Raw genomic sequence first — 26,116 nt, 5'->3', positions numbered from 1 at the left:
ATTCCCAAATGCAACTGTTGCTTTCTTGTTGGGGCTTTTGTCACAATGCTGGAATCATCCAAACTGCTGGAAGTGGCTGATTCTTGCTCCTTTTTTCATGTTATCATTGGATCATTTTCATATGTCCATTGTCCAAAGGTATCAGTCTGCTACTACTTTATTGAAGCTAGTTAATGACTTTGCACCAAATATCGCAATGACTTAAAAACGCATTATGTTCTTTAATACATGCAAACATAGATTAAATATACTAACACACACACACACACACACACAACTTGCAAATATCTCCAAGTTTTCTCAATGCCAAAAAGCACATAAGGGAACCGATTCTATGTTTGATAATAAAGTACCACTTTAAAAATAACTGCTAAATAATTATAAATGAAAATCATATTGAAAAATATCTAAATTAAAATGAAAAGGCTGCACGGGAGGGCTGGACTTGTGAGTGGGTGGGCCTTGCCCACTGGGGCCCACCAATAGTGCCAGGCCTGATTTTCTGGATTTGTAGTTTAGAAAACATGATTCTAGCTAATTTGATTTAATAGATGTTTTTTCCAGATGTGAAAAGCACATTATATACCTATATGAATGCACAAACTACAGTAGTTATTTGACTGGTTTTATATAATGAAAAAAATGACATAGAAAAGGAACTTTTATTTGTCAGAATGTGATAATCACAATGTTGCGCATTAAAAGTACATAACATTGTTCTGATAATATCATATTCTATTATAACAAAGTACTTCACAAAATAGACTATCGACTGCAGTTGGTCTATTATGTATGTTTTATAAATTTGGTTGTTATTAGAGCATAGGCTCATAATTCTCTGTATTGTTTCCTTTTTTTAGACATTTACAAAAAGAAACACAAAAAGTCTTGAGAAGACTTTCAAAATGGACGTCTTCCTCATGTACTACCTGAGAGACAACCCTAAAGCATTCAAAATATTACACAAGCAGCTCTCAACAATCGGCTGCACGCTGGTGTTAGACTTTGATGAAGAGGAGGCAGTAGTGAGGGGAGATATTGAGAAGGGACCTGGTGGAGCTTTTGGTGGTGCAGCAGAGGAATGGGAGCTACAGGTGGATCAGATCTTCATCAGTTTTACTGAGACCTACATCTGTTATCATGTGTTTGAAGCAAAGAAAATGAAAAAGATGCTGCAGGACTGCTCCTTTCTGACTGATGACATGAAGGTGTACACAGAGAGCGGTTATGCTGTGGTGGTGGGAGAGGCTGAAGACGTAAAGAAGAAGATTGCAACCTTAGACAAGAGTTTTCCAGCATGCATCAAGCTGCCAGTGGTAGAGAACCAGTTTAAACTGGTGGAAGAAGAGTTCGATGGAGAAATGGCTACACTTTATCCAGAGGTCAAAATCACTAGAGGCACTGCTATGGTCATCTTGGAGGGCCCTGATCAGAAGGTGCAGTCAGGAGCTGCAAAACTTGATGAACTGGTCAAAAAGATAAAACAAAAGAAAGTTCAACTTCCTTCAGATTTATTAACCTTCATTAGAACCAGTGGCGCCTTCACCGAGTACCAGCTTAGCTTCCAGCAGAGCCTCAGAAATCCTTTTTCCCTGGAGGTGACATCAGACCTGGTCCTGTCCAGTCTGTCCTCTGTATCCCTGGAGGAGGCCGCGGCAGCAGTGCTGAGGGAGCTGAGTGTGGCTGATGTGGAGCTGCAGGGTGCTGCAGCTGCAGCTCCAGATCTAAACCAAGTGAAGGAAATCCTGATCAAAGCCAAGAACCAGGCAAACCTTGTGGAGCTCAGAGTTGATTTCAGCTTCATTCCAGGACCCAGTGGAGCTCCAGTAACTAAAGTACAACTGGTGGGCTATACTGAACATGTGAATCAGCTCAAAGAGTGTCTGCATGACTACCTGATGAAACGGGTTCCAACTTATACGTATTGCAGCATTATGTAACAATTTACTGCTAGGAAACACCAATCACTCTGTCATTTAAAATGTGACGCGTTAATGAAACCACAACACCTCAGGCCTGCGGTGACCAACCTGGGCGTGAAGCTGAACAGTGCTCTAAAGTTTGATGCACAAATTAGCGCTGTTGTGAAATCCTGCTTCTTTGAGCTTAGACAATTGTCTGAAGTCAAGTCGTTTGTTCATTATGTTGATTTTGAGATTTTAATTCATGCTTTTATCACAAATCGCTTAGATTCCTGTGACACACTTTATGTTGGGCTCAGTCAGTCAACTCTTGCCCAACTGCAATTCATTCAGAAAGCTGCAGCTCGGCTTTTATCTGGTACCAGTCTTTGCACTGGTTACCTGTTTCGTTTCGTAGTAATTTTAAAATTCTTTTATTTGCTTTTAAATGTCAACATGGCCTCGCCCCACAGTATCTGTCTGACCTGCTCCAGTCTTACATCCTTGCACGTTCGCTCAGGTCAGCAGATCACTGCTAATGTCCCTAAATCTAAGACGAAATCCAGATGATATCACTTCTTTTCAGTTGTTGGCCCCAAATTTTGGCATGCACTGCCCCTGCACCTTAGACAGGCCGGGTCACTTCCTGTTTTTAAATCCTCTCTTAAGACTTACCTTTTTTTCCACTGGCCTTTAACACAGCTTGAGTTGAATTTTTAATTTTATTTTACTCTATTTTTATTGTTTTATTGTCTTAACTGTGGTTCTGTTACTATACCTTTTATTGCTTTTTAAATTTACGATATCTTTTAATTCCAAGGCTGTGTGTAGCACTTTAGTCAACTATGTTTAGATTGCACTATAAATAAAGTTGTATTGGATTGAAGATCCTTTACTAATTGAGCCTGTACACTTCTTTCATTTTCTGCTCTCGTTTCTTCGTCTTATTGAGCATAAGAATCCGTCATCGAGCGGAGCCTGAGTTCTCTACCAGCAGCATCCTCCCTCTGCTTCCTCTGTTCCTTCGTTGCATTAAAACAAATGTGAATATTCCCAACAAAAAAAAGGGCACAAGCCTGGATTGTTAAGAATAACAGTTTTTATCTATATTCGAATCTGTAACCTGGCAGTGCATTTGGATATGGTTGGAGATGTAAGCACACAAGCAGACAGGCTTATTGAAACAATGCAGACAATCCTCCAGCAAAGACCAGTGATGAACTGGACTGGTCTACTCTTATTCTTTAGTGATTGGATGATCACTGTTCAATTTTAGTGGCTGTACAAAAAAGGGGCTGAAATTAATGTAATACAAAAAACAGGCTCGTTTTACGTCGTTTTTCACCACAAAATGGCATTGTTTTATTACAAACATGCCAATAGAGTAGCAAATTTAGGCCCTTTTGGCTTGCCAAAGCCTACAGCACAGAGACGAGCATGTATATGTCAGAGCCCTCGATATACTCGGAGTTACGACATCCGTTGACTTTGCTGTAAGAGCGGTCACGTGGGTCATGGAGCCTCCAATAGTTCCAAACAAACCCTGTCCTGTTTTCCTCTACTACAGAACAGACAGCAGCGAACAGATTACTGAGCGTGAAAACTAAATAAACATTTTATTGCTGCACATACACGTTTGTCACTGAATGCTTTATTATGTTAATGTTGATTTAAGTGATGATCAAGTCATGTTTGACAATAGATTAAATAAGTGTAACCAGCACAATAATTTCATACATTTTTGGAGGGAAATATTCATCTCAACCAACAAGCTAGCATTTATTAGCATTAAAGATCAGACATGATGGTTCTCATTAGCCTCTATATTTCTTACTGCTAACCGTCCTTATAATTTACTTTTGTGAGGTTAAATGATTAGGTTGTTACGGCTTACTTTCATCTAATTATTAAAGCCAGCCGTGTAGTAGCATGCAATGTCCCAGCAGTATGGACAGTACTTTAAGTCAAAGACATAATGCAGACAACACCGAAGATCCCCTTCATACACTACTGTGTCTCTCAGCTGCATTTCAATTGTTTTTAGTTAAAAGTCACTGTCTCCCTTAAGCTGGATTTTTTTTAAAAACTTGATCATGTTTAGTTCATGTTCTTCCCTTTTTGTCATGTTTTTATTTTAAATTATGCTTCATATATTCTTATGTTTTAATGTCCTTGTAAAGCCCTTTGAATCACCATGGTGTTAAATTGTGCTGTACAAATAACTTGCTTTGCTTTGAATGTAAAAGGAAATGTCTCACTGAGTAACAGCTTGGTTTAATTAAAAGCTCACCTGACCTAGGCGATACAGTGAATAAATCAGTTTCAGTGTGCATAAAGAAATGATAAAAATAAACCATGGGGAAAGGAAAGGTGACAAATTGATGGATGTCTGTTCCTGCCTACTGCTCCTGAACAAATAATTTATGGTAGCCATTGTGGAGACTACCTTAAATTCCATGGAACCCAACCACCCCATCAGCTCATTTTAACACGGTTAAAACTCTTACTCATAGCAGTGATGGTCAAGTACCGTCGTGAGGGCAACTGACTGAATGCAGCACCTCTTTTCCGGGAGCATCTTCCAGCCCTGATCGGGTGACTTTGGTCGGACAATTTGGAACATCATCCCCTCGGTGTTGTCTGGACTACTTCATCCATTCATTATTTACACTTGCTTTATCCTAATTTTGAGTTGCGGAGCAGCTGTAGTCCTGTATGGTGCTGGTAATTATTAATTGCTATATATTGTGTGCCAACCTTATTACCTAACAAACACAACAAGCCACAGCTGTTTCAGAGAAGCAGACTCCCAGAAACCCCAAAATGGTTGTAAATGAGTACAGTATCAACAAAACACTGAAATCTATTTATTTATTTATGTTTTTGCCTCAGTGAGAACTTCAATTGGGACATGTAGATTTGGGAAATGAGGAAAAAGATCTAGAAAAAATCCAACTCCCCAAGCATCACATTGACGTTCTAAAATGTTTCAGTCTATTGAACATCTCCATAAACTGAACAGAAACGGACTTAGTTCCAAATTGCTCCCAAAAGATGGTTTTTACTGACTACAGCTCTGCGTTCAGTATGGTCGTCCCCCACAAGCTCACCCACAAACTGTTCTCCCAGGGACTACATCCATCCTCTGTGACTGGCTCCAGGACTTTCTGACTGGCAGGCCTCAGTCTGTCAGCATCAGGAACAGGACTTCATCCAGCATCATCACTAACACTGGTACACCACAGGGGTGTGTCCTCAGTCCCATCCTCTACACCCTGTTCACCCATGACTGTGTGGCCTCCCACCAAGACAACACCATCCTGAAGTTTGTGGACGACACTGCTGTGATAGGACACATTGCTGGCGGGACGAAGCGGCCTACAGGATGGAGGTGGCCTCTCTGGTGACATGGTGTGAGGACAACAACCTCACCCTCAACATGGACAAGACCAAGGAGATGATAGTGGACATGAGGAAGGAGAGGAACCCTCACCAGCCACTGCTTATCCACTGGCCAGAAGTGAAGAGGGTGAGCCGCTTTAAATATCTGGGTTTCACATCAGCAAGGACCTCACCTGGAAACTCAACACCACACAGCTGGTGAAGAGAGCTCAGCAGCAGCTGGACTTCCTGAGGAGGCTGAGGAAGTTCGGTATGTCACCAAAGATGCATCACCGTCTCTAGCTCTACTGTCACGGACCACAAACGCCTGTACACTGACTTTTACACAGTAACTGCAATATTCTTTACTGTTTTATGTGTCTTATTACTTATAATAGATATTGCACATGCATCTTACTGTCCACCTCATGACATTTTTGCAAAGCTAAGCATTCATTGTTGAATGTGGCACATCAGTTTATGTAGCACACTGCACATTTATGTACATAGATTACTTTTTTTAGATTTATTATTTTTTATCTTATATTTATCTTCTATCTAGTTTTTTTAAGTTATTTTTCTTCTATTTTATAATCTTTATGGCATTCAGTGCGGACGGCAAAGTAAGAATTTCATTGTTCAGGGAAACTTGTTTCCTTACTGGGCAAATGACAATAAACACTTAGAATCTTTGTAACAGAATATTGACATTGATATTTCAGGAATCAAGTGGTGAATAAACCAGCAATTTACAGCTGATTTGATAAATGATGCTTTCGACATGGACCATCCTGAACCATTAGCACCACCTGTAAAGAAAGACAGACAGGAGATAAAGAATATCTGGTGTTTCTTTGTCCAATATAAAAACAGCAAGTTCCAAAAAATATTGTTTGTTTGGTTGCTGCTTTGGTGCATCCTGGTTAGCTATCATGGCCTAATAGGATTCTTTAATGTTTCATGTTCCACATCCAGCAGCATGTGACAGTCTGCTGAGGTCCAAATGAGCTTCATGTATTTATCCTCCAGCTATAAAGACTGTGGGCTCTCCACTATACCTGCAACAACTCCACATGCGCTGGAACCAAAATAAAATATTACCGTCTTAAAAAAATGTAAAACAGAAAAACAAAAAAAAAAGAAAAAAATCCAAAAAATGTTAGCTGTGACATATGTTCTCTTTCACAACTTCATACAGACTGACATGGATTAATTGTTTAGATGTCTTTACCTCGTTTATTGTCCGATTCACAAGGACCGATGAAAAACTTTTGCTGTGGGATACCACGTCTTGCTGACTGTCATCTTTTTGGAGTTATACCAATCTGCCCAGAGGACAGATATCTTGAAATAATTCTAATATTACAACAATTATTATTACTCAGTTTTGTGCAGAATTAAAGTGACATTTACCTTTAGCAGACATTTGCAACGCCCCATCATGTTGCTTTGTGCTGTTGCTCATCGACTGTCAGAACAGTGATGCGCCCGGTGGGAACCAAAGCATTGACTAAAACGGCCACGAACAGCAGCAGAGGCTGTGGCACAGCCGTAAGGCAGCGCATGCACACCCAGTGGAAATTAGGGGTGTTTAAATCAGTGCTGAAGTGTCAAACTCAGTGCAGGAGGCAGGTGACAAAACGGTCCTGGCAAAATCGGCCTCCATGCTGGACCATGAGTCCCACCTGCAGGACGCCCTGTCTGCTCTGGAGAGCAGCTTCAGTGACAGACTGATCCATCCTCGCTGTGTGAAGGAAATGCCGCAGGTCTTCACTCATCGAGCAGACGGGCTCGAGCATAACATCATTATCAATAACAGGGAGGAGACAGGCCAAGAGATGTGGACCATTAGTGTGTCTGCTCCTCTGTGCTAGAAGGAAGAAAAGGAGCATGTCAGAGCCTGTGCTCATAGCCCAACATCGTACAGCCTGATTGGCACCCTGTGCTTGTCACAGATAAGAGCAGGTTCACATTGAGCACAGATTTAAGAGAGTCTGGAGAGGCTGTGGAGAACGTTCTGCTGCCTGCAACATCCTCCAACATGCCCAGTTCGACAGTGGGTCAGTAATGGTTTGGGGAGGGCTGCACAGACTTCACTAAATCTGCCGCCAGCAGCGTCTTGTCGTTGGCGGTCGACCGCGGAGTGTAGTCAGCAACCAGGTTATTAATATTATTATCAGATTATGATCTTCCTAAAGCCGGCAGGACAGAGGAGATGGATGCATTTTAATGCACAAGTCCAACATGGCATTTTCTCTGGTGGAGCAGCTGACAAACTGTTGAAATGTGGGTAATGTTGCAGAGAGGGAGACGTTCAAGTTTCCAGATATCACAATGAAAGTATTAGGATACTGTCTTTGTAGCCTTTGACTATATGTTCAACTCCAAATAAAACTTTTGATGCGTTTCCAGACGTCAGTGTATATAAACGGTGCACATCCTCATCAACAAAAACAAGAGACGTATTTATATCACATTATCTGATAACATGAAATGTTTATTCTCTTACATGAAGCAGATTTATGTACAGTGGTTGATATTTTCTTGAAATATGCTGAAGTGGTGAAAGCGTTTGATAAGAGTTTAACAGCAGTAATGTGTCATCACTTCATAAACCATACAGAAGAACAAACAGATGAGAGTGGGAAGAAAGGTTTCAGAGATGAGAAAAGACACACAGACGTCAAAACATGGGCATTTTTTTTGTTGAAGACCCTCGACCTGCTGGGCTTAACGCCAGAGGTGAACCTTTGGACCAGATCCTTTTCTTTAAAACTGCTAGACAGGACACGAGTCATGGATTACATCATCCAGGATAATCCAGTGCTACAGGTGTAAAGGAGCACTCCACCTGGTAATAAATAGTATAATAATAATAATAATAAATAGTACTGGACTTACACTAAATTCTTTCATATTTCTCAGTGAATAAAATGATTTATGTTTATACTTGCAGCTGGAGAGACGCTATGTCTCAAACTGATATAAGTCTTTATTGGAAGTATCTGCAGCTCTTTTAGTTCAGCTTTGTGAACCTTAAGGCCCAGTGTTTCCTGACACACAGGAGCCCTGAAACGTTCCAGAGATGTTCCTGTAAATGTCTGCAGCATTCACAACTTTTGTGTTATGTAAAATGTTTCGCCAGGCCTCTTCGTAAACTCTCTCAAATATCAGCACAACAAACAACTGCATCAGAAAATCTTCAGCAGATTCTGAGCAGTTTGTTGTTTCTGCTCATCCCTGCTGTTATACACACATACAAGACTCAGAAGGAGCCTCATCTTCACTGTGTCACTTCAGTCTTATTAATGTCTTCCATTAAAAAGTGGGAGGTGACGTCGTCCCAACGTGAGCAGAACACTAGAAAAACAAGCTGACCTGCAGCTGCAGGAATTTGGAGAATAAACAAAGTCAAACATTCACACCTGGTCTTGTTTAGCAGCTTATTAGCTCCCACTTCAGCAGCCAAGTCATGTCTCTATGTAAGTAGTAATCCGATAACGGACTGGAACGTGTAGACCAGGGTTTATAGGATGTTATATTTCAGAGGTGGATGTAGACGCTACAGATCTGATTATTACAATAATCTAATTACTTCTGACAAACTCCTAGAAATGAATCTAGGACAGGCAGAGAAATGCAGCGTCAGCCAGCAGTGGTAGCAAGATGTTGCTGCAATTATCCATCCATTCACTCGTTCTCTGTACCGCTTAGTCCAATTCAGGGTTGCGGGGAAGCTGGAGCCTATCCCAGAAATTAGCAGGTGAGAGCAGGTCCACCTGGACGGTCGCCAGTCCATCACAGGCTGCAGCAATTAATACATGATTTTAATTAGACTCATGCTACTTTGGCTGTCGATGCTGACAAATGTTTTTATGAAAAGAAGAGATTTAAAACAGAAAGGCAAAAATTATAAGTAAATGTTTAGAAGCAGAGAACAGTGACTGGTACCCGTCTGTTGGTTGTTGTTTGTAAGACAAATAAAAGCTATTAAAAAACATGACAAGAACATACAATAATGACAGCAGAGAGAAAAAAATCCCTAAAAATATCTCTACTGAAGCCCGTTGCTGTATATTCATCACAGAGTATAGTCTGGTTAATACAGGAAAGTGGCTCAGCGCTTTAAAAACTTTTTAAAAGTTTTTTAATACATGACAAAGTTTACTCACAGCAGCTTTACCATCATGCATGAATAAGAGGTGCAGCAGGTCTAGGTGTGGTAGAGGCGTATGCGCTGGGAGATGTTGCTGCGGCATAGAGGGCAGTTCTGCAACGCACCGCTGCAGACCTGACAGCAGCAGACGTGGCCGCAGGGCAGGAACACCACCTGAGACTGGACAGAGGAACCACAACACATCAGGAAGGAAAAACCACCATCCCACTGATGTCAGAGTACCACTAAACACCACTTCTTCACCTGTGTGGATTTTCACAAATGTTTTGTTTACGTTAACCAAATTAGATTACAGACGATTATAGAAATGCCACAAAGGAATAAATTAAGAAATTTATGTGAAAATACAAATAACACCAGCATTAAATGTATGTACTAATATAAATAATGGTTTAAATCCGTCCATGTCTAAATACATCCAATCCATTTCTTACAGCTGCTTTACCCAATTCAGGGTTACAACCTAGCTGTTATCAGGCCAGAGGTGGGGCACACCAGTTAACCCAGTTAGGTTTCTGGTCTGTGGGAGGAGGTCAAAGTACCCAGAATAGAATAGAATAGAATAATTTACTTGTGACACTATTCCACAGCAGTCTACCAGGGAGTTGTTTATTATTTACTCTAGTTGATGGATTTATCTGTAAATTCAAAGTAATGATATACTTGAAAAGTATTCGTTAAAAAAGAATATTTAATATTTTGATGCCAGTAACGAACTAAAAACGTCTCAACCCTTCCAGAAATAAGTTTAGTTTATTATCCAACTAAAGCCAGCAAAACAAAATAACACAGCTTGAGGTAAAGTACTTTTAAAGTACTGTTGTTCAGTGATACTACTCAGCCTGAGGGCTGGTCTGTGCTGGTGGAAGTACCAGCTGATTTATGCAGAACACAAACCAAACAGGACTCAGGACAGAGCCGAAGCGGTTAGGATGCTCTGACAGTAACATGTAGTTATCCAGCTTATGCACCAGTGACATCTGGTTTCTGGTGGAAAGTTCAGGCACCGCCCTCTTACAATACCTCACAGGAGTAAATGAATACTGAAATACACCTGACTTTTAACAAGCTGTTTATACCAAATATAGTACTGATTTTCATTAAAACTTCCCAGGTTTGTGAGCTTTCTTACCCCCGTCTCCATGCAGACCACACATTCAGAGCTTCCTGGTCCATCCACAGGGGTGGGGGCTGAAGGGGTGACAGGAGTCCCAGGGGTATGTGGTGGGCTGGGCCTCTGTATGGTGGAAGTACTGGGAAGAAATGGAGGGGAGGACGGGGAAGGAGCTGAGGGGAAGACTTCGGTTTCCTCCTCTTTCTCTGCAGGCTTACAGGCTCCTGCTGGAGGAGAGTTGGTTAGAGCAGCTGCTGCGTGATATTTAACAAAAATGTCATAAAACATGTTTTTACTGATACTGAACAACAATGAGAGATACTTAAATTATTAACTGATTAGTGGTAATCATCCTCTGCTGCAGCGCCGACTTCAAGCAGAATCAAATGTAAAATTAAAAGCAGAAACCTGATATTTACTCGCCTTTAAAACTGCTCAGTGATGAGATTATTTAGGTTGTTCGTATCTGTTTTATCTGTTTCTGGGGTGTAACGGTAAGTCAAAATCATGTTCGGTTCGGTCATTGTTCTAGGGAACAAATGCAAAACATAAAGATGTTTAACGACATTTAAAATGAAACCAAAAGCGAAAAAAAAAATCTCCAATAAAAGATTCTTGGAGAAAAATAAAGATAATTCACTCAAACTTGTACAAATATTAATTTAATCCACAGTTCAATGTTTTCTTTTAAAAGTAAAACTTTAATTGCTTGTCTGCTGTAAAGATAAAGTAACATGATTAGTTACAAGTCTCTGACATGCTGGTTAATAAAACCATTGTTTAAATGAGCAACACTTTCAGAAAAAGTCTATATTCAAACTAAAAATCCTTCAACCAGTTTACATGTTTTATTTACAGTATTTCAGAAATCAGAATCAAAAATACTTTATTAATCCCTTTGGAATTCCTCAGGGAAATTTGTAAATTTGTGTATTTGTTATTGGTAGAGTTGTCAGAAATTTAAATTTTTTTTTAAAAAGTCATTTTTAAAGGCAGAAACTATTTAAATGCTGTAGGAAAGCTTTCCGCAGTGATTTCATGGTTTGAGCAGAGCTCATCCACAGCGAGCGTGTTTCCACTCGCATGTGGAGGGGGCGGGGCTGATTTTCATTTTGTTTTCTTATCTCACTGATTTAAAGTTTTTTTCTTCTATTCAGATAATAAAAGTTGGATGTCGTATGTTTCGGTTGTCACCTGCAGCCTTCCTTAGAAACCTCTGCTGACATGTTATTAGCTGTTTTCCGGAGGTGTGGCCATCCCAAACCTGTCAGATCTGCTGGGATGGCCACGCCCCCCACCGTGTGGTGGACTCTGGAGTAGGAATCCCAGGTGTGTGTGAGAGCATGTACGCCCCCGATCCCGGTTTATGGAGTTGCTAGTCCACTTCCTGATCTCGTTTATCATGATCCTCTGTATTGCTTCTGTTACTCCCTGAAGTATGGTATGGTTACTATTTCTATGTTTTTGTTTTCAGTTTGCATGTCTTTGTCATTGTCTTTGGCCCATTTTGGATCTCGATAGAGTGAGAGTGCATGTTAGTGTTTTTCCCCCTTCTGTGATGATGTTGGCCCACTTGTATAATGTTCTGACGACTGATAGTTTGTGTGCTGTGATCCATGTTGAGAGGTCCAGAAGAGGTACCGGTCCGTGTTGAGAGGTCCAGAAGAGGTACCAGTCCGTGTTCTGACGTCCAGAAGAGGTACCGGTCCGTGTTCAGAGGTCCAGAAGAGGTACCGGTCCGTGTTCCAACCTCCAGAAGAGATACCAGTCCATGTTCTGACGTCCAGAAGAGGTACCGGTCCGTGTTCAGAGGTCCAGAAGAGGTACCGGTCCGTGTTCCAACCTCCAGAAGAGATACCAGTCCATGTTTTGACGTCCAGAAGAGGTACCGGTCCGTGTTCAGAGGTCCAGAAGAGATACCGGTCCGTGTTCCAACCTCCAGAAGAGATACCAGTCCGTGTTCTGACGTCCAGAAGAGGTACCGGTCCGTGTTCAGAGGTCCAGAAGAGATACCGGTCCGTGTTCCAACCTCCAGAAGAGATACCAGTCCGTGTTCTGACGTCCAGAAGAGGTACCGGTCCGTATTCAGAGTTCCAGAAGAGGTACCGGTCCGTGTTCCAACCTCCAGAAGAGATACCAGTCCATGTTTTGACGTCCAGAAGAGGTACCGGTCAGTGTTCAGAGGTCCAGAAGAGGTACTGGTCCGTGTTCTGACGTCCAGAAGAGGTACCGGTCTGTGTTCCGACGTCCAGAAGAGGTAGCGGTCCATGTTCAGAGGTCCAGAAGAGGTACCGGTCCGTGTTCCGACGTCCAGAAGAGGTAGCGGTCCATGTTCAGAGGTCCAGAAGAGGTACCGGTCCGTGTTCCGACGTCCAGAAGAGGTAGCGGTCCATGTTCAGAGGTCCAGAAGAGGTACCGGTCCATGTTCAGACGTCCAGAAGAGGTACCGGTCCATGTTCCGAAGTCCAGAAGAGGTACTGGTCCGTGTTCAGAGGTGCAGAAGAGATACCGGTCCGTGTAAAACTACTTTCAGATCCATCCCAGCGGATCCGACAGGTTTGCTGGGACGGCCACACGTCCAGAAAACAGCTGATAACACGTCAGCAACGCTTCAGTTGACGTTTCTGAGGAAGGCTGCTGGTGACAGCCGAAACATGTCAGGTCTGTTAAAACATCCTACTATTACTGTCTGAACAGAAGAAAAAAAAAAACTCATTTCATTAAGAGCTTGACACAAGACTGGCAGACTGCTTTTGTCTTATCCACTTGTCTTTGTCTTTTTACATCCGTCACTAAATGATCCCAAAATCAGGAGATTTTAATGATGAAAGAGCCTCTTCCAGCTCTGGCTTCTGCTTAAAACTGTTGCTAGCTATAACATCTGCTAGCGTAGCGCAAGGCAGTTTTTCTTCAGTGTGGGAACTTGGTACACCTCCGTTCCGAACAGAACGCTCCCTACCGAAAAATCCGAACACAGATTTACCGTTACACCCCTGTTAATAACCCAGTCCGTTCTGTCTTCTCTAAACATAAAAAGCACACTTACTGTTGGATCATTAGAAGTAGATTTCTAAAGTCAAACAGCAGGCTGACGTCGGTTTTTATCCAAATCCTTCCTGGTGTCATATTTCGTCCTAACTGTTGAGTCTCAGCTTCGCTGCAGTGTACAATAAATCTGCCTGACATAAGACGGGTAACATACCAGCAGGTTGGTGCTCCCGGGCCCATGCCAGAAGAGCTGTCTGGATTCCTGTTTCATTAATACCCAGCTGAGGACAGAAAAAATAATGGTACATCAGTGGTAGAATTTTCTAAAACTTGTGACATACTCTGCAACAACAGAACTTTGTCCTTAGTGCCTGGGGTGTGAAAAAATGTAGTTTTGGTCTGGTTATTTTGGGGATCAGTTGGGGGGCTGTCTCTCTTTATCAGCCATGTGTCGTTTAGATTTTCATACCTCCTCACCACCTCAACCAGCTGCTCATTTCAGCTGTTGCAAGAACTCCCAAACCAGGACCATAAGAAGAAAAGAAGAATGAAGTTCTCTAATCTGAGGATGTAACGGCCTTTAGTTCTTGGATGAGTGTCTGATGAAGACCATAAGTCTTCATCATGGATAAGCACTGATGATCTCTGGATGTTATACTACAGGAACTGGAACAGAGCACTGCTGGGCTGATGTAGGTATAAAAACAGGTAGAAAGGTGGAGATGGCATCTCTACAGACAGACCTTCTTGAGGTCGGAGGCCTTCATGTTGCAAAGCGCCTCAGTCGTCACCCGATGATGAGCCAGAACAGGCAGGTAATGCTGAGCTGACAGTCTGCACAGCAGGTTCACCAGCTCCTTCTCCACACCTGCTTCCTGCATTCAGATTCCAGTTTTACTACTATACACTTCATTTTCACACAGTTCTAAGTTTATCTTCTTTTTTCTTCTTCTCTACCTGCATGCGAAGTGACAGAGGTTTAGCATCCAACAGCCTCTGGTACTGGATCATCCAGTAGTTCTGCTGGCTGGACTCAGACTTCAGTTCCATCTCCAACTGGAAATACAAAACGATTCAGATTAAATAGAAAAAAGATGTTTTCTCTTTATCAAAGTGACATTTTGAGAGATGATAACACCAGTGTTTCCTCACCAGAACCTGCTGCAGTTCCTGCTCTCTCTGATCCCTCTGCTTCAGCAGCTGCTGCAACAAGTCGCTGAGAGCTGTTCGCTGCTCCACCAGAACCTCCTGCACACACAGCCACAAGAACACCGGTAAACAGACAGCAGCTCACACCTGGACTGCAGGACAGAAACAGAGACATAAAACCATCCAACATACAGCAATAATCTACACTTAAATAAGACAAGTTAAACAAAACTGAGAATTTACTGATTAACAACTAAAGGCTCCCTGAGGAAACCTTAAGAACCTCTGAAATGTTCCCACAGTGTCATCTAAAGCTTTGTTTGAGGCGATTCTCTATTTTAGTGACTGTTTTACTTGGATCGAGTTTGGTTAGATAACATGTACATCTGTGGCATTAGATGGACTTATTTCAGGGCATTTACTGAGCAAAGTAGCAATTTTGTGTTGATAAGTTTATTCAGCTATTTCCATGTTTTTATAGTTCCACTTCACAACAACAGCATCTCTCTTTACAGACACATCAATTCAAGCCAATTCACTGTGCTCTAATCAGTGTCCATACAAACCAGTTCATAAAAAAATAATAGTCTAACTAAGGAAACAACATACATGGGGCGGCAGGCAACAGTGGAAAAGAAAAAACCTCCACAATCTTTCCTGCTTCTGCTACCCCCCAGAAACAGAGTTTCCCAACAATCACACATATTTTTTAAATTAAAGCCCCAAAATACTTCAAACGTTGGGTAATGATGGAGGAGCATGTCAGCATCAGGCGGCATTTTACCACATCAGCACCAATCAACATGTAGTCTGAAGTCTGGATCCAGGATCCAGTTCTGGATCAAAGTCTGACAGCCGGATCTGAAACGTGGATGAGTTCCGGATCGGAGACTTTAAAAACGCAGCACGTTGGCAAGGAAGGAAGAAAGGAAGGAAGGAAGGAAGGAAGGAAGGAAGGAAGGAAGGAAGGAAGGAAGGAAGGAAGGAGGGAGGGAGGGAGGGAGGGAGGAAAGAAGTAGGGAGCGAGGGAGGAGGGAAGGAAGGAAGGAAGGAGGGAGGGAGGGAGGGAGGAAGGAAAGAAAGAAAAAGAAAGAAAGCAAGAAAGAAAAATAACACAAAAAGGAAAACAAAAGAAAACAAGAAAAATTAAAAAGTACAAGAAAAAATGTAATGAGAAAAAAAAGTAAATGTAAAAGAAGAAAACAGATAACTAAAGAAAAAGATAAAAGAAAGAAAAGAACACAAAAAGAAAAGAAAAAAAGAGAAGCAGTAATATCTGAAGTCAGGACGAGTCTCCACCTGTCGAAGCAGCTACACCAGCTTTACCTCTGCTCTGCTCTGATGACACGAACTGAGCCGCTGCCACGGTGGGATGACATGGACATAAACAACAACAAAACATGATGGAAAAGAAAAAGGAAAAATGAGGTGGTGCCACCAACCTGCAGGTTCTCAGTATCCAGACTGCGTCTTTTAATCTCCAGTTTAGACAGCTGCATTAATTCAGTCTCTATGAGCTTGATCTAGAGACAGTGGAGAAGCAGACATGAAGTTGCTGATGAGCTGGTGAAATGAACGGCTGTTGTTTGACGTGATAACTTTTGTTTCTGGACCCAAACAGTCTGAAAATAAATCTAAATATCTGTACTTTATGAGTAAAAATGGATCAGACTGAATAAGCTGTCTGGAAAACAAAAGAAAGAAATGATGAAGATGTCCAGATTCTGCCGTCAGACCAAAATCTGCAGCAGCACGATTCTGGTCCATTTTGTGGCAGCAGAAACACAAAGATGCTTTCATGACCTGTTCTTACGAACCTGGTTCCGAATGTAGCCATGGACGGCATCTTTCTGCAGCTGCAGAGCCTGGAACGCAGTTTTCTGCACCTCTTCCTGCAAAAAACAACCGGACCACAGCTTCCTGAAACTGACCCTGGATTAGCATGAGATGTCCAGCTTCAACACCACCACCTACCTCCTGTAAGATCTGGGCGATGGCTTTAGACTTGTCTAGAACTTGCAGAGACAGCATATTGTCAAACTTCCTGTCCAAAGTCTCCATACTGTTCCAGGACGAAAGAGAAGACATAGTTCTGTGTTTATGAGAGCATTTTAGACATTTTCATGCTCTAATCTGTTGAAGGTGTTCATGTTTAACCTCCTGCAGGCCTCAGAGACCAGGCTCTGTCGTCGACAGTCACTGGCTTCCTGAAGAAGACTCATTGCACAGCCGTCGGACAGCATCTTCTGCATGGCCGCTACGGGGGTCAGGAGGAAAAATGTGACAGGAGGCAAGAAAGATGTGAAAAAACACATGATTAAATAAAGTTTTACAGCAACAGACACTTTCTATTCTATTCTACAGTCATTTAGCAGACGCTTTTATCCAAAACGACTTACATTTGAGAGGAAGAACAACACAAGCATGAATTCAAACAAGATGGGACGTCATAATTAAGTGATAGTCAGACTGCTTTGAGTCCAGTTGGACCCAGGTGCTGTCATGTAGTGCTAGAGGCAGTGTATGTATTTTTTTTTTTTAAGTCATTTTGTTTAAATACAAGATCACGATTTCATCACACAACATCATCGTGGGCATAAGTGCAGCAGCTTCTTCAGTACCTGGTTGAGCCAAAGAGCTGGACAAATCTTTCTAACTCATTCTGAGTAGAAGAGTTAAGCTAAGTGTGGAAATGCTCCTTAAACAACTGAGTCTTTAGCTTGGTCTTAAAAGTGGATAAGGACTCTGCGGATCGGACGGAGTTTGGTAGATCGTTCCACCACAGGGGAACCACAAGAGGACAGATCCTGAGATGCCAAGCTCCGAGAGTGTGGAGAACAGGATATGATGGTTCACCGTGTCAAAGGCAGCAGGTATAAAATGAGCATAAGCCAGAAAATAATATCAATTAACAGTTTAAGTAATTAAACCGTGTTTCCTCTTCAGATTTACATTTTAGGTGACCTCCATGGCCAAAAATTTACACTGCTCACAAAAATAAAGGAAACACATAATAATTACCTAGTAACTTAAAGCCACGCTTCTGGGACGTCAATCTGTCTAGTTCACTGATTGTGAATCAATGTGCCCTGCAGCTGTTTCAATGAAACAGACAACAGGTGGAAATGAGGCAACTGGTAAGACAACCCCTGTAAAAGAATGGTCCTGAAGGAGGCCACAGACCACTTCCCTGTCTTCCTGCTTTCTGGCTGATTTTTGGTCATGTTTGCATTTTGCCAGTGCCCTCACCACTAGAGTTAACATGAGGCGGTGTCTGCAACCAGTATGGCACATCAACACACGCTGTGGCAAGAAGGTTTGCTGTGGAGACGGGTTGGTATATCAGGAAAAAGGGAGTGAGCTGTTGGAGGACAAAACCCGCTGTCTGCTTCTTTGTGAGAGGAGGAACAGGAGGAGCTCTGCCAGAGTCCTACAAAATGACCTCCAGCAGGCCACTAATGTGCATATTTCTGCACAAACTGTCAGAGCGCAGACCTCACTGTGCTAGCCAGAGATGCCCTGACTGGACAATGCTCTGCCTCATGTGGCTAGAGTGTGTCAGCAGTTCCTGCATGACAAAGGCTTTGATGCTATGGACTGACCTGCTCGTTCACCAGACTTCAATCCAATCAGTCACCTCTGGGACATCACAAAAAAAACTGTGTTTACTTCTTAGTAATAATATTATCATGTTATGAGTCTCATTCTTACTTCTAACTTGGAAGTGAGAGAGAAGTTGTTCCAGATGGTAAACTGTTTCCAGCTGAGAGTCCAGTGAATGCTCTCACTTTGTTCTTTTTCCATTCAGGTCAAACTCCACAAGAAGCTTATGAGCAATGAGGCGGTGATGTCTGTGCTTTATGTGCAACGAACAACTTACATGGTTATTTCACATTTAATGAGAAACTTCGTCCTTGGCGGGGCGGGGTTGTACACATGGCAGTGTTGGTGTCTTTAAATGTGATGCATACGCCTTCATACTTTCTCATTAAAGCTATCTGTTCAACCTCACATCAGCGGAAATGCGAAAGCCACAACTTTCTGCTTCAAGCTTTTCCATGTTAACCACATCCACCTCAAATGCCCAACCAATCACACGGTACTTCTTGGAGCCCCACAAGAAAGTTCTGCTCAGCTGATGTGTCGAGGAGAAGCCCGGCAGCCTCGAGAACACGAGCCAAGTTCTCGCTTCTCGTGGAATATTTAACAGGCTTTACGGACACCAATCCACACACAATCATAGAAAAAGAAGAACTTCTTTAAATGGCATCAGTCATGTTTTAGGTAAAATAATGTCATTTCAACATAGAAATTCTCTGGGAAACTAGATGAGTCCATACCTGCCACCTCCCTCTTCCTCAGCGAGCTGGCCTCTTCCTGTGTGATGGCGGTCAGATGCTCAATACGAATCCTGAAAGTCAGTGAACACGTTTACAGCCACAGATCTGGTCGTTGTGTTATTTTCTGTTTTAATAGATGTGACTTTAAAGATCTTTTATTTGATTTTAAAGATATTGTTGATTTTAGTCCATTGTATGAACCTCCCAGAGCCCTGAGGTCCTGATTGACTTTTTAGTTTTTCAGAAAGTTGGTATTAAAATATGAAGAAGCACCATTTAGTTATTGTGGTCCTCTTTAAATTTAACAACCTTCCTAGGGAGCTGAGGGCAGGTAGAAGTGTTTATATTTTTAAGGAAACTTTAGGATTTTCCTCTTTAGTAAAGCTTCAATTAAATATTATTATAATAAAAATATCTACTGTCAGAGAGGGCTTAAACAAAGATTCTAGGGCTTATTGCACAAAAGTAGGATGATAAAAAGACGTAGCGCCACGAACATGACAAGCAGGTTCGCCATCGTTGTTGCTTTTCGCAGGTTAAGCAGGGTCTGAGTGCACAAGTGCAAGATGACGTGAATGACGTCATCATCATCAAAAGAGTCCACCTTCCGTTTACACTGACTGGCCTTGCCTTGCATTGTGAGAAGATTTTACACTGGAGGCTGTTGTCAAATATTTGTGATTTTATCCACTAAAACCACAAAGATTCTGTTACTGTTTACTGTCTCAGCGTTGTGGTGCAAACGGGGCTTTGGAGACTCTTGTGTTACAGGTTTCCTCAATGTCACTGGTGCACCAGACTGCACCCACATAAAAATAAAATCTCCCTCTGGTGCCCATGAAAGGGTGAACAGGAAATCCCTTCATAGCCCACTGCTGAGGAAATGTATTCATGAAAAACAATGTACGTTTTTTTGGGTGTAATGGCTCAAAAAGTTTGGGAACGACTGTTGCAGAGCACTGTGTGACTTCACTTTTGAATGGAGCTCAACCTGGTGTAGACCCTAACACCCTGTAAAATTACAGGCCCATCTCCAACTTGCCTTTTATTTCGAAGGTCCTGGAAAAGGTGGTGGTTATCCAGCTTGAGGGCCACCTAAAGACTAGCGACTTATGAAAAGTTTGAGTCCTGTTTCGTGCAGCACATAGCACAGACAAAGCCCACGACCAATGGAATAAATATTGGTTTCCATTTGTGGTGACTGCTGACTTTAATATGTGATGAGCTAAATAGATCCTAGGACTTTGCCGGGTCTGGAGCAGGCTAGTATTACATATTACACTTTCCACAATCCCACTTTTGTTCAACCGGATCACAGATGAGTTGACCCAGGATGACCAACATTTCCCAGCTTAATCCCTTATCTTGGTTTTGTGCGTGAACACTACCTTGTGTGTATATTTGATTTTGGGTTTATGACTCGTGGTTGATGGATAAAGTGATGTGGTTATATTGACTATCCTTGCTGTTTATTTTCTTCACCGTTTTTAAGTGTTTTTACTGACAATGTAAAGTTTTTTTTGCATTACAAATCTTTTGTACAAAAAAGTTGTTAGAAATGGAATGATTATATTAAGTTATATCAAATAAAGTACTTTTAATTTAATGTCCATTTTCCGTCTAACTTTTCTTGGCTTTCTGTTTGCTTTCATGGTGTTTAGTTTTTGTCTTTTTTTTTTTGACTTCCTCTGAAAGCGCAGGATGCCTCTCTGAGAGATCCATAAATAGTCTGATTCTGGTGAGCAGAAACAGTCCTGTGTCAGATCTTTTGGAAGATCTCTTCCAGCAGTGTATTTACTCACCGATCCTCTTCCATCGCCTGAAGAAACTCGGCACTCTTTTTCTGCCTGAAGAGATCCAAAATGAATAAACTTGATCTGATATCAGCACACTGCGCTCAAGGCCCATTTATGCTCCCTTACGTACATAAACAGCGACGTCCATTTCAAACGTTGTCAAACGTTGCCGTCCTCCCTTCCATGCGTCTTTTGTGTTGCCATGGTTGTTAAGTCAGTTCTTCCACTAGTGGGCAGTGCTGAGTTCAGAGTCCACGCCCGCGAGCCAGAGTCCGTTTCAGTCTAAAGTTTTTTCCAACCACCCAACATGCCCTAAATACTCCGATATAGTCTTTATTCAAAGGCGTGCATAATTTCTACAATTGCGCTCATCTTCATTCTTGAAGAAGGGGAAACTTCTTCTTGTCTCGTTTGTTTCGCATATCAGCTATTCTGCTCAGCACTGCCCCCACAATGTCCGCTGGTATTGCTCCGTCTTCCAACGCATGGCTAAGTTTCGGGAAAACGGACCAAATTACATGTGGAACTGACACAGCAGACGGACGAAACTGTCCGTCCGTCTGCTGCGTTGCGCATAAATGGGCCTTTACACTGCTTACTTCTCCAGATCCTACCTGTTGCTGTCCATCAACCTGCTGCTGATGCGGCTGCTGATGTTTTCTTCAGCTTGACGGACTCTCTCCAGAATGAGCAGCCTCTCGGCTTCCTGAGCCTTCTGCTGCTGGCTGAAGCCCTGATTCACTCTCTCCTGCTCCTGGATATTACACCAAACATAAAGACGTCACCACAAGTTTCTACAAGACGTTCAGAGGATCTAAACAGATATCTGTGTATTCCTAGTTTTACAGATTAAACAAGGCAGATGCACCGTGTGGTCACAATGTAAATGGTCTGTATTTATACAGCACTTTACTGTACCTGGAATGATACCCAAAGTGCTTTACATCATACATCATGTTCACACACATGGCGGAAGCTGCCATGCAACCACGATCCATCAGGAGGATCGAACCGGCGACCCTCAGGCAACAAGACGACCGCTCTACCCACTGAGCCACGCCGTCCTATGTAAAATTTACAATGACTACTTCCAGTGTGAGGTCAGCAGCCAGGTCAGTTACCAAATCTGAATCCAACATTCAGGATGTGGACGTAAATAAAATAATCCATCTACTTGTAATATAAAATATCTGACTACAGATTATTCCAGCGTAGTCCAACTGAAATCCTGCTGCTGAATGTGTGGATCTAATGATGACGTACTAGTTTTATTAAACCGATGTTAACACTTTATTTCCATTTCCATTAACTAAATTTACTACATAAATTATCATTTAAAACCGAAATCTAACTCGTAATGAGCACAGGAGTCAACTCAAACTCAGTTTAATGTTTATAAAACAGCAAGTCAACACTCAAGGTGAGTTTCCTTTCTTGTTCTAAAGATCCTGAAACAGAATCCTCATTATCACATCTGAAGCTGGATCTTAGCACATGGTGTTAACGGATTGTTTGATATGAGGCTGTGTCAGAGCACCTGTCGGACTGAGGTGAGTATGTTTTCCTTGTGGGAGTTGTTCATGAGGAGGAGCTGGGTGTGCTCCTTCTGCTTCTGCTCCAGGTGTCGCTCGAACGCAAGCTTCTCCTGCTGCTTCTGTTCCTGAAGGAAAAAGGCGTCCAGAAACAAATCATCAGGAAACAAGACAGCAGGAAAAAAAGCATCTTCAAAAAGGGGGGCCGGAGGGTGTGCTCCAAATACAGGGGATCACACTCCTCAGCCTCCCTGGCAAAGTCTATTCAGGGGTGATGGAGACGAGGGTCTGTCAGATAGCTGAACCGGATTGAGGAGGAGAAGTGGTTTTCGTCCCCGTCGTGGAACAGTGGACCAGCTCTAACCTACTCAGGGTCTTGGAGGGGACACGGGACTTCGATCAACCAGCCTATATGTGCTTTGTGGACTTGGAAAAGGCGTTCGACCGTGTCCCCTGGGGACTCCTATGAGGTGTGCTCCAGGAGTATGGAGTACCGGACCACCCTTGTACCCCACATGTCCGGTCCCTGTACAACCGGTGCCAGAGCTTGGTCCACATTGCCAGCAATAAGTCAGATTAGTTTCCAGTGCGGGCTGGACTCGGCCAAGGCTGCCCTTTGTCACCGATTCTGTTCATAACCTTTATGGACAGAATTTCTAGGTGCAGTGGAAGTGTCCGGATCCGGTTTGGTGGCCTCAGGACTGGATCTCTGCTCTTTGCAGGTGATGTGGTTCTGTTGGCTAGTTTATTTTTTAAATAATTCTGTTGAAACAAGGCTGAAAAGCAATGTCTGACTTTCACTGCTTAAATTTAATAGAATTTTTATTTATTATTACTTTTGTCAGATTCAAGTTATTTCTGTGGCCATTGTGAGTTTTTCTTTCATTAACTGAAGGGTACTAACAATTTTGTCTACGTCTGTATATTGTTTATCTGGATAAATCCAAAAATAAACACATTATTGGTTACAGCCCTAGCTGAAACTATGTAGGACCAAGCTAAAATCCAGCATTAAAAACAATGATTCTGTTCAGAAAACGGCATAACATCTAAACAGATTTAAACTGGTGAAACAGATGGAAGTGAATGAAAACAGGGATGTGTAACTGTGAGTGATGAAGTCTCAAACCTTTCTCTTCTCGTAGTCACTGAATTTGTTCTGCAAAAAAAACAAACAAAAAAGAAAAAGAAAAGAAAACCTTGGATCAGAATCTTTCATCAGAAACCAATACAACCAGTCTGACCAGTGAATCCTCGTGTACAGACCGATATCAATCGGTCCCTACAGGGATTCCTGATCTGCAATTATTAATGCAAATTCTGTGTCCTGCTATTTTGTTCAATCACCACAACTTTAATGCAACTTTGACCAGTTTCAGTGCTCTTGCATGACTGCTGATACATGTGTAAAACATCAGGAGACACAAAGTTCTTCTGTGTTTCTGATTATTATAATGCAAACGTGTGAGAGAAATGTGTTGCATCTTCCGTCTAAAATCCTAACGGACAGATTACAGAAGGTTGGTTGAGCAGCCAACTGACATGATCTACTCCTTCTCTCTTTCCGAGCTGATTTCCTGTTCCAGCTGTGTCATAAAGACCCCAGAGCCTAAAACCACATTCAACACTGTCATCAAAGTAAAACGGTAAATGTACTTTTATAGTGCTTTTGCAGTCAGGTTGACCACTCAAAGCGCTTTACACTACAGATCACATTCACCCACTCACACCCAGATAGGCACACTGGGAGGCAACGTGGGGTTTGATATCTTGCTCAAGGACACTTCGACACGTAGTCAGGGAGTCAATCCACCGACCTTCCGGTTGGAGGACGGCTGCACTTCCTCCTAAGCTACAGCCACCCATTTTGTTGTCATCAACAGACAAAATTTTTCTACTGCAAAACACCTTCAGTAAAAGCCTGAGATGTGTAGTAAATTCTGGACAAAAGGACCCAGACAGAGACACTCACGTCTGAGGAACCATGCTTGGAAATTTTATTGACTTTTATGTCGCATTTGGATGTTTAACAGACACCAGCGATTAAGTTCTCCAGGGAAGGAGAGGGCACTTTGGCTTCACCTAAATCAATGGTTCGAATATGGGAGTTGACTTGTCCAGAAATCTGTCTTTGTCTTTTAAATAAACTGGATTGGATTTTATTTTAACTGGTCATTGTCTGTGATTCTTCCTTTTGTGATATTATGGTCAATTCAAACAAGAACTCTACGAATTAGCATCTTGAGACTAATTGATGTATTTAATCATACAAGATATAATTTTCCTATTATAGGTGGTGCTCCGAGGCAACTGTTACTAGCTATGAAAAATTAATATTGATATTAATATTAGTGTGTGACGATGCTAAACACTACAGATGAGAGGAGAGATAAGGAGAATCTGCATGATGAGTCTATATCATCCAGACCTGCTGGAAATGCTAAAAGAACCAGAATATATATGTTTTCCCTTTTTATTTTTTTTTTCTTTGTGCCATCTGTCGCAAGTTCAGACATTTTAGGTCGTAACAATCCCCAAAAAATGCAGTGAAATCCTCACATCTGACTCATTTTGTTTATGGAAGCTAGAACAAATGAAGACCAAGACCCCACTTAACCTTTTTCAAGCCTTTTTCCTGCACATACCAAAAGATTTTTTCCTGGTTGTTGACTTGCTGCCCTCACCAAGATTAACTTAATGATCCCACTTTTCTCTTCACCTACATGTCCCAGCTGGTAATGTTGTGGTAGGTTAGTGTGTGTTTGGTATGGACTGCTGTACCTGCCAGGCCTCCTCTAAGCTGTCCAGACAGTCAGATCCTTGTTTGCCAGAGTCATTCTCCAGCACCGGTAGAAGGTACTGGGATGGTGGGCAGTACTCCTGACCCAGCTCTGAAAACCACAACAACTAGAAAATCAACAACTTTCTCTGTTTCGTGACACCTGGTCATGTTTTAAGGTACAACTGATCTGGTCTCTGACTAGTGACCGACATGTTTGTATCTGCATCTAAATCTGACCTTGATTTAAACAGACAGATTAATGAGATGGTTCCCATCTTCCCTCATATGAAAAGTTCATTGAATTTATAAAAAACATCCCCGTCTTCAATCAAGCCAGATATAATTCCACCAGATTTCTGTAAATGAAACTAAATCTGGATTTTCTTTGTTAGTCCCACCATACTCGCTGTGCCTGTGGCTCATCGGTGTAGGTAACATGAACAATACCGCTACACAGGAAGCGCTGGATGCTCTCGGTTCCCTCCAGACAGACAGATGAAGGTGGGTAGGACATCATGGCAGCATCCAGAGAAAAGCTCTGTCAGGACACAGATAAACACGATTTAAACCACATCATGTCTACATTTTCAGATTTCCTGAATTAGCAGAGGTGTAAACACACCTCAAGGGTTCGGATGCAAGCCAGAGTTGTAGGAAGCTGCACGATATTGTTGTCGCTCAGGTCCAGCGTCCGCAGACTGCTCAAAGACCCAACAGAGCATGGCAGCTCACAGAGGCAGTTTCCTGTTAGACACGGAAGTGGTCATGTGACCTGCACCTGTCTTCTCACTCTGGAACAAACATGAGTAAACACCTCACCTTTCAGAATGAGTGTCTGCAGGAGCCGTAGATTCCCAATGGACTCTGGGAGGGTCTTCAGATGGTTCTTCTCCACGTTTAGGATCTGACAGGAAATAATCGGACTGTGAGTAGCATCTGTTTCCACTCACTTCCTG

General features: G+C 42.2%; 1 protein-coding gene across 3 annotated transcripts in view; it reads right to left on the bottom strand.

The window, feature by feature from the left end:
- Window positions 1-7,762: 7,762 nt before the first annotated feature.
- The window catches only part of lrsam1 (leucine rich repeat and sterile alpha motif containing 1), a 28,706-nt gene continuing 10,352 nt past the window's right edge, over window positions 7,763-26,116 (bottom strand). The window contains exons 7-26 of one of the 3 annotated variants that reach the window (XM_041969511.1): window positions 25,980-26,064; window positions 25,783-25,904; window positions 25,608-25,698; window positions 25,160-25,269; window positions 23,508-23,537; window positions 22,384-22,506; window positions 21,461-21,600; window positions 20,853-20,897; window positions 19,051-19,121; window positions 16,868-16,967; window positions 16,685-16,772; window positions 16,528-16,602; window positions 16,153-16,233; window positions 14,714-14,809; window positions 14,519-14,617; window positions 14,305-14,436; window positions 13,776-13,842; window positions 10,592-10,800; window positions 9,455-9,618; window positions 7,763-9,087 (exon numbers count right to left, since the gene is read on the bottom strand). In XM_041969511.1, the coding sequence (XP_041825445.1) occupies window positions 9,496-9,618; window positions 10,592-10,800; window positions 13,776-13,842; window positions 14,305-14,436; window positions 14,519-14,617; window positions 14,714-14,809; window positions 16,153-16,233; window positions 16,528-16,602; window positions 16,685-16,772; window positions 16,868-16,967; window positions 19,051-19,121; window positions 20,853-20,897; window positions 21,461-21,600; window positions 22,384-22,506; window positions 23,508-23,537; window positions 25,160-25,269; window positions 25,608-25,698; window positions 25,783-25,904; window positions 25,980-26,064 (1,887 nt within the window). In that variant the 3' untranslated portion in view covers window positions 7,763-9,087; window positions 9,455-9,495. Of the gene's footprint in view, window positions 9,619-10,591; window positions 10,801-13,775; window positions 13,843-14,304; window positions 14,437-14,518; window positions 14,618-14,713; window positions 14,810-16,152; window positions 16,234-16,527; window positions 16,603-16,684; window positions 16,773-16,867; window positions 16,968-19,050; window positions 19,122-20,852; window positions 20,898-21,460; window positions 21,601-22,383; window positions 22,507-23,507; window positions 23,538-25,159; window positions 25,270-25,607; window positions 25,699-25,782; window positions 25,905-25,979; window positions 26,065-26,116 lie in introns of all 3 variants that reach the window. The other 2 variants (XM_041969510.1, XM_041969512.1) reach the window with 2 other exon arrangements.

The sequence above is a fragment of the Melanotaenia boesemani genome, chromosome 19 (assembly GCF_017639745.1).
Source record: "Melanotaenia boesemani isolate fMelBoe1 chromosome 19, fMelBoe1.pri, whole genome shotgun sequence".
Taxonomy (NCBI): Eukaryota; Metazoa; Chordata; class Actinopteri; order Atheriniformes; family Melanotaeniidae; genus Melanotaenia; species Melanotaenia boesemani.
The sequence above is the reverse complement of the archived record's forward strand: the minus strand, read 5'-3'. Positions and strand labels throughout refer to the sequence as shown.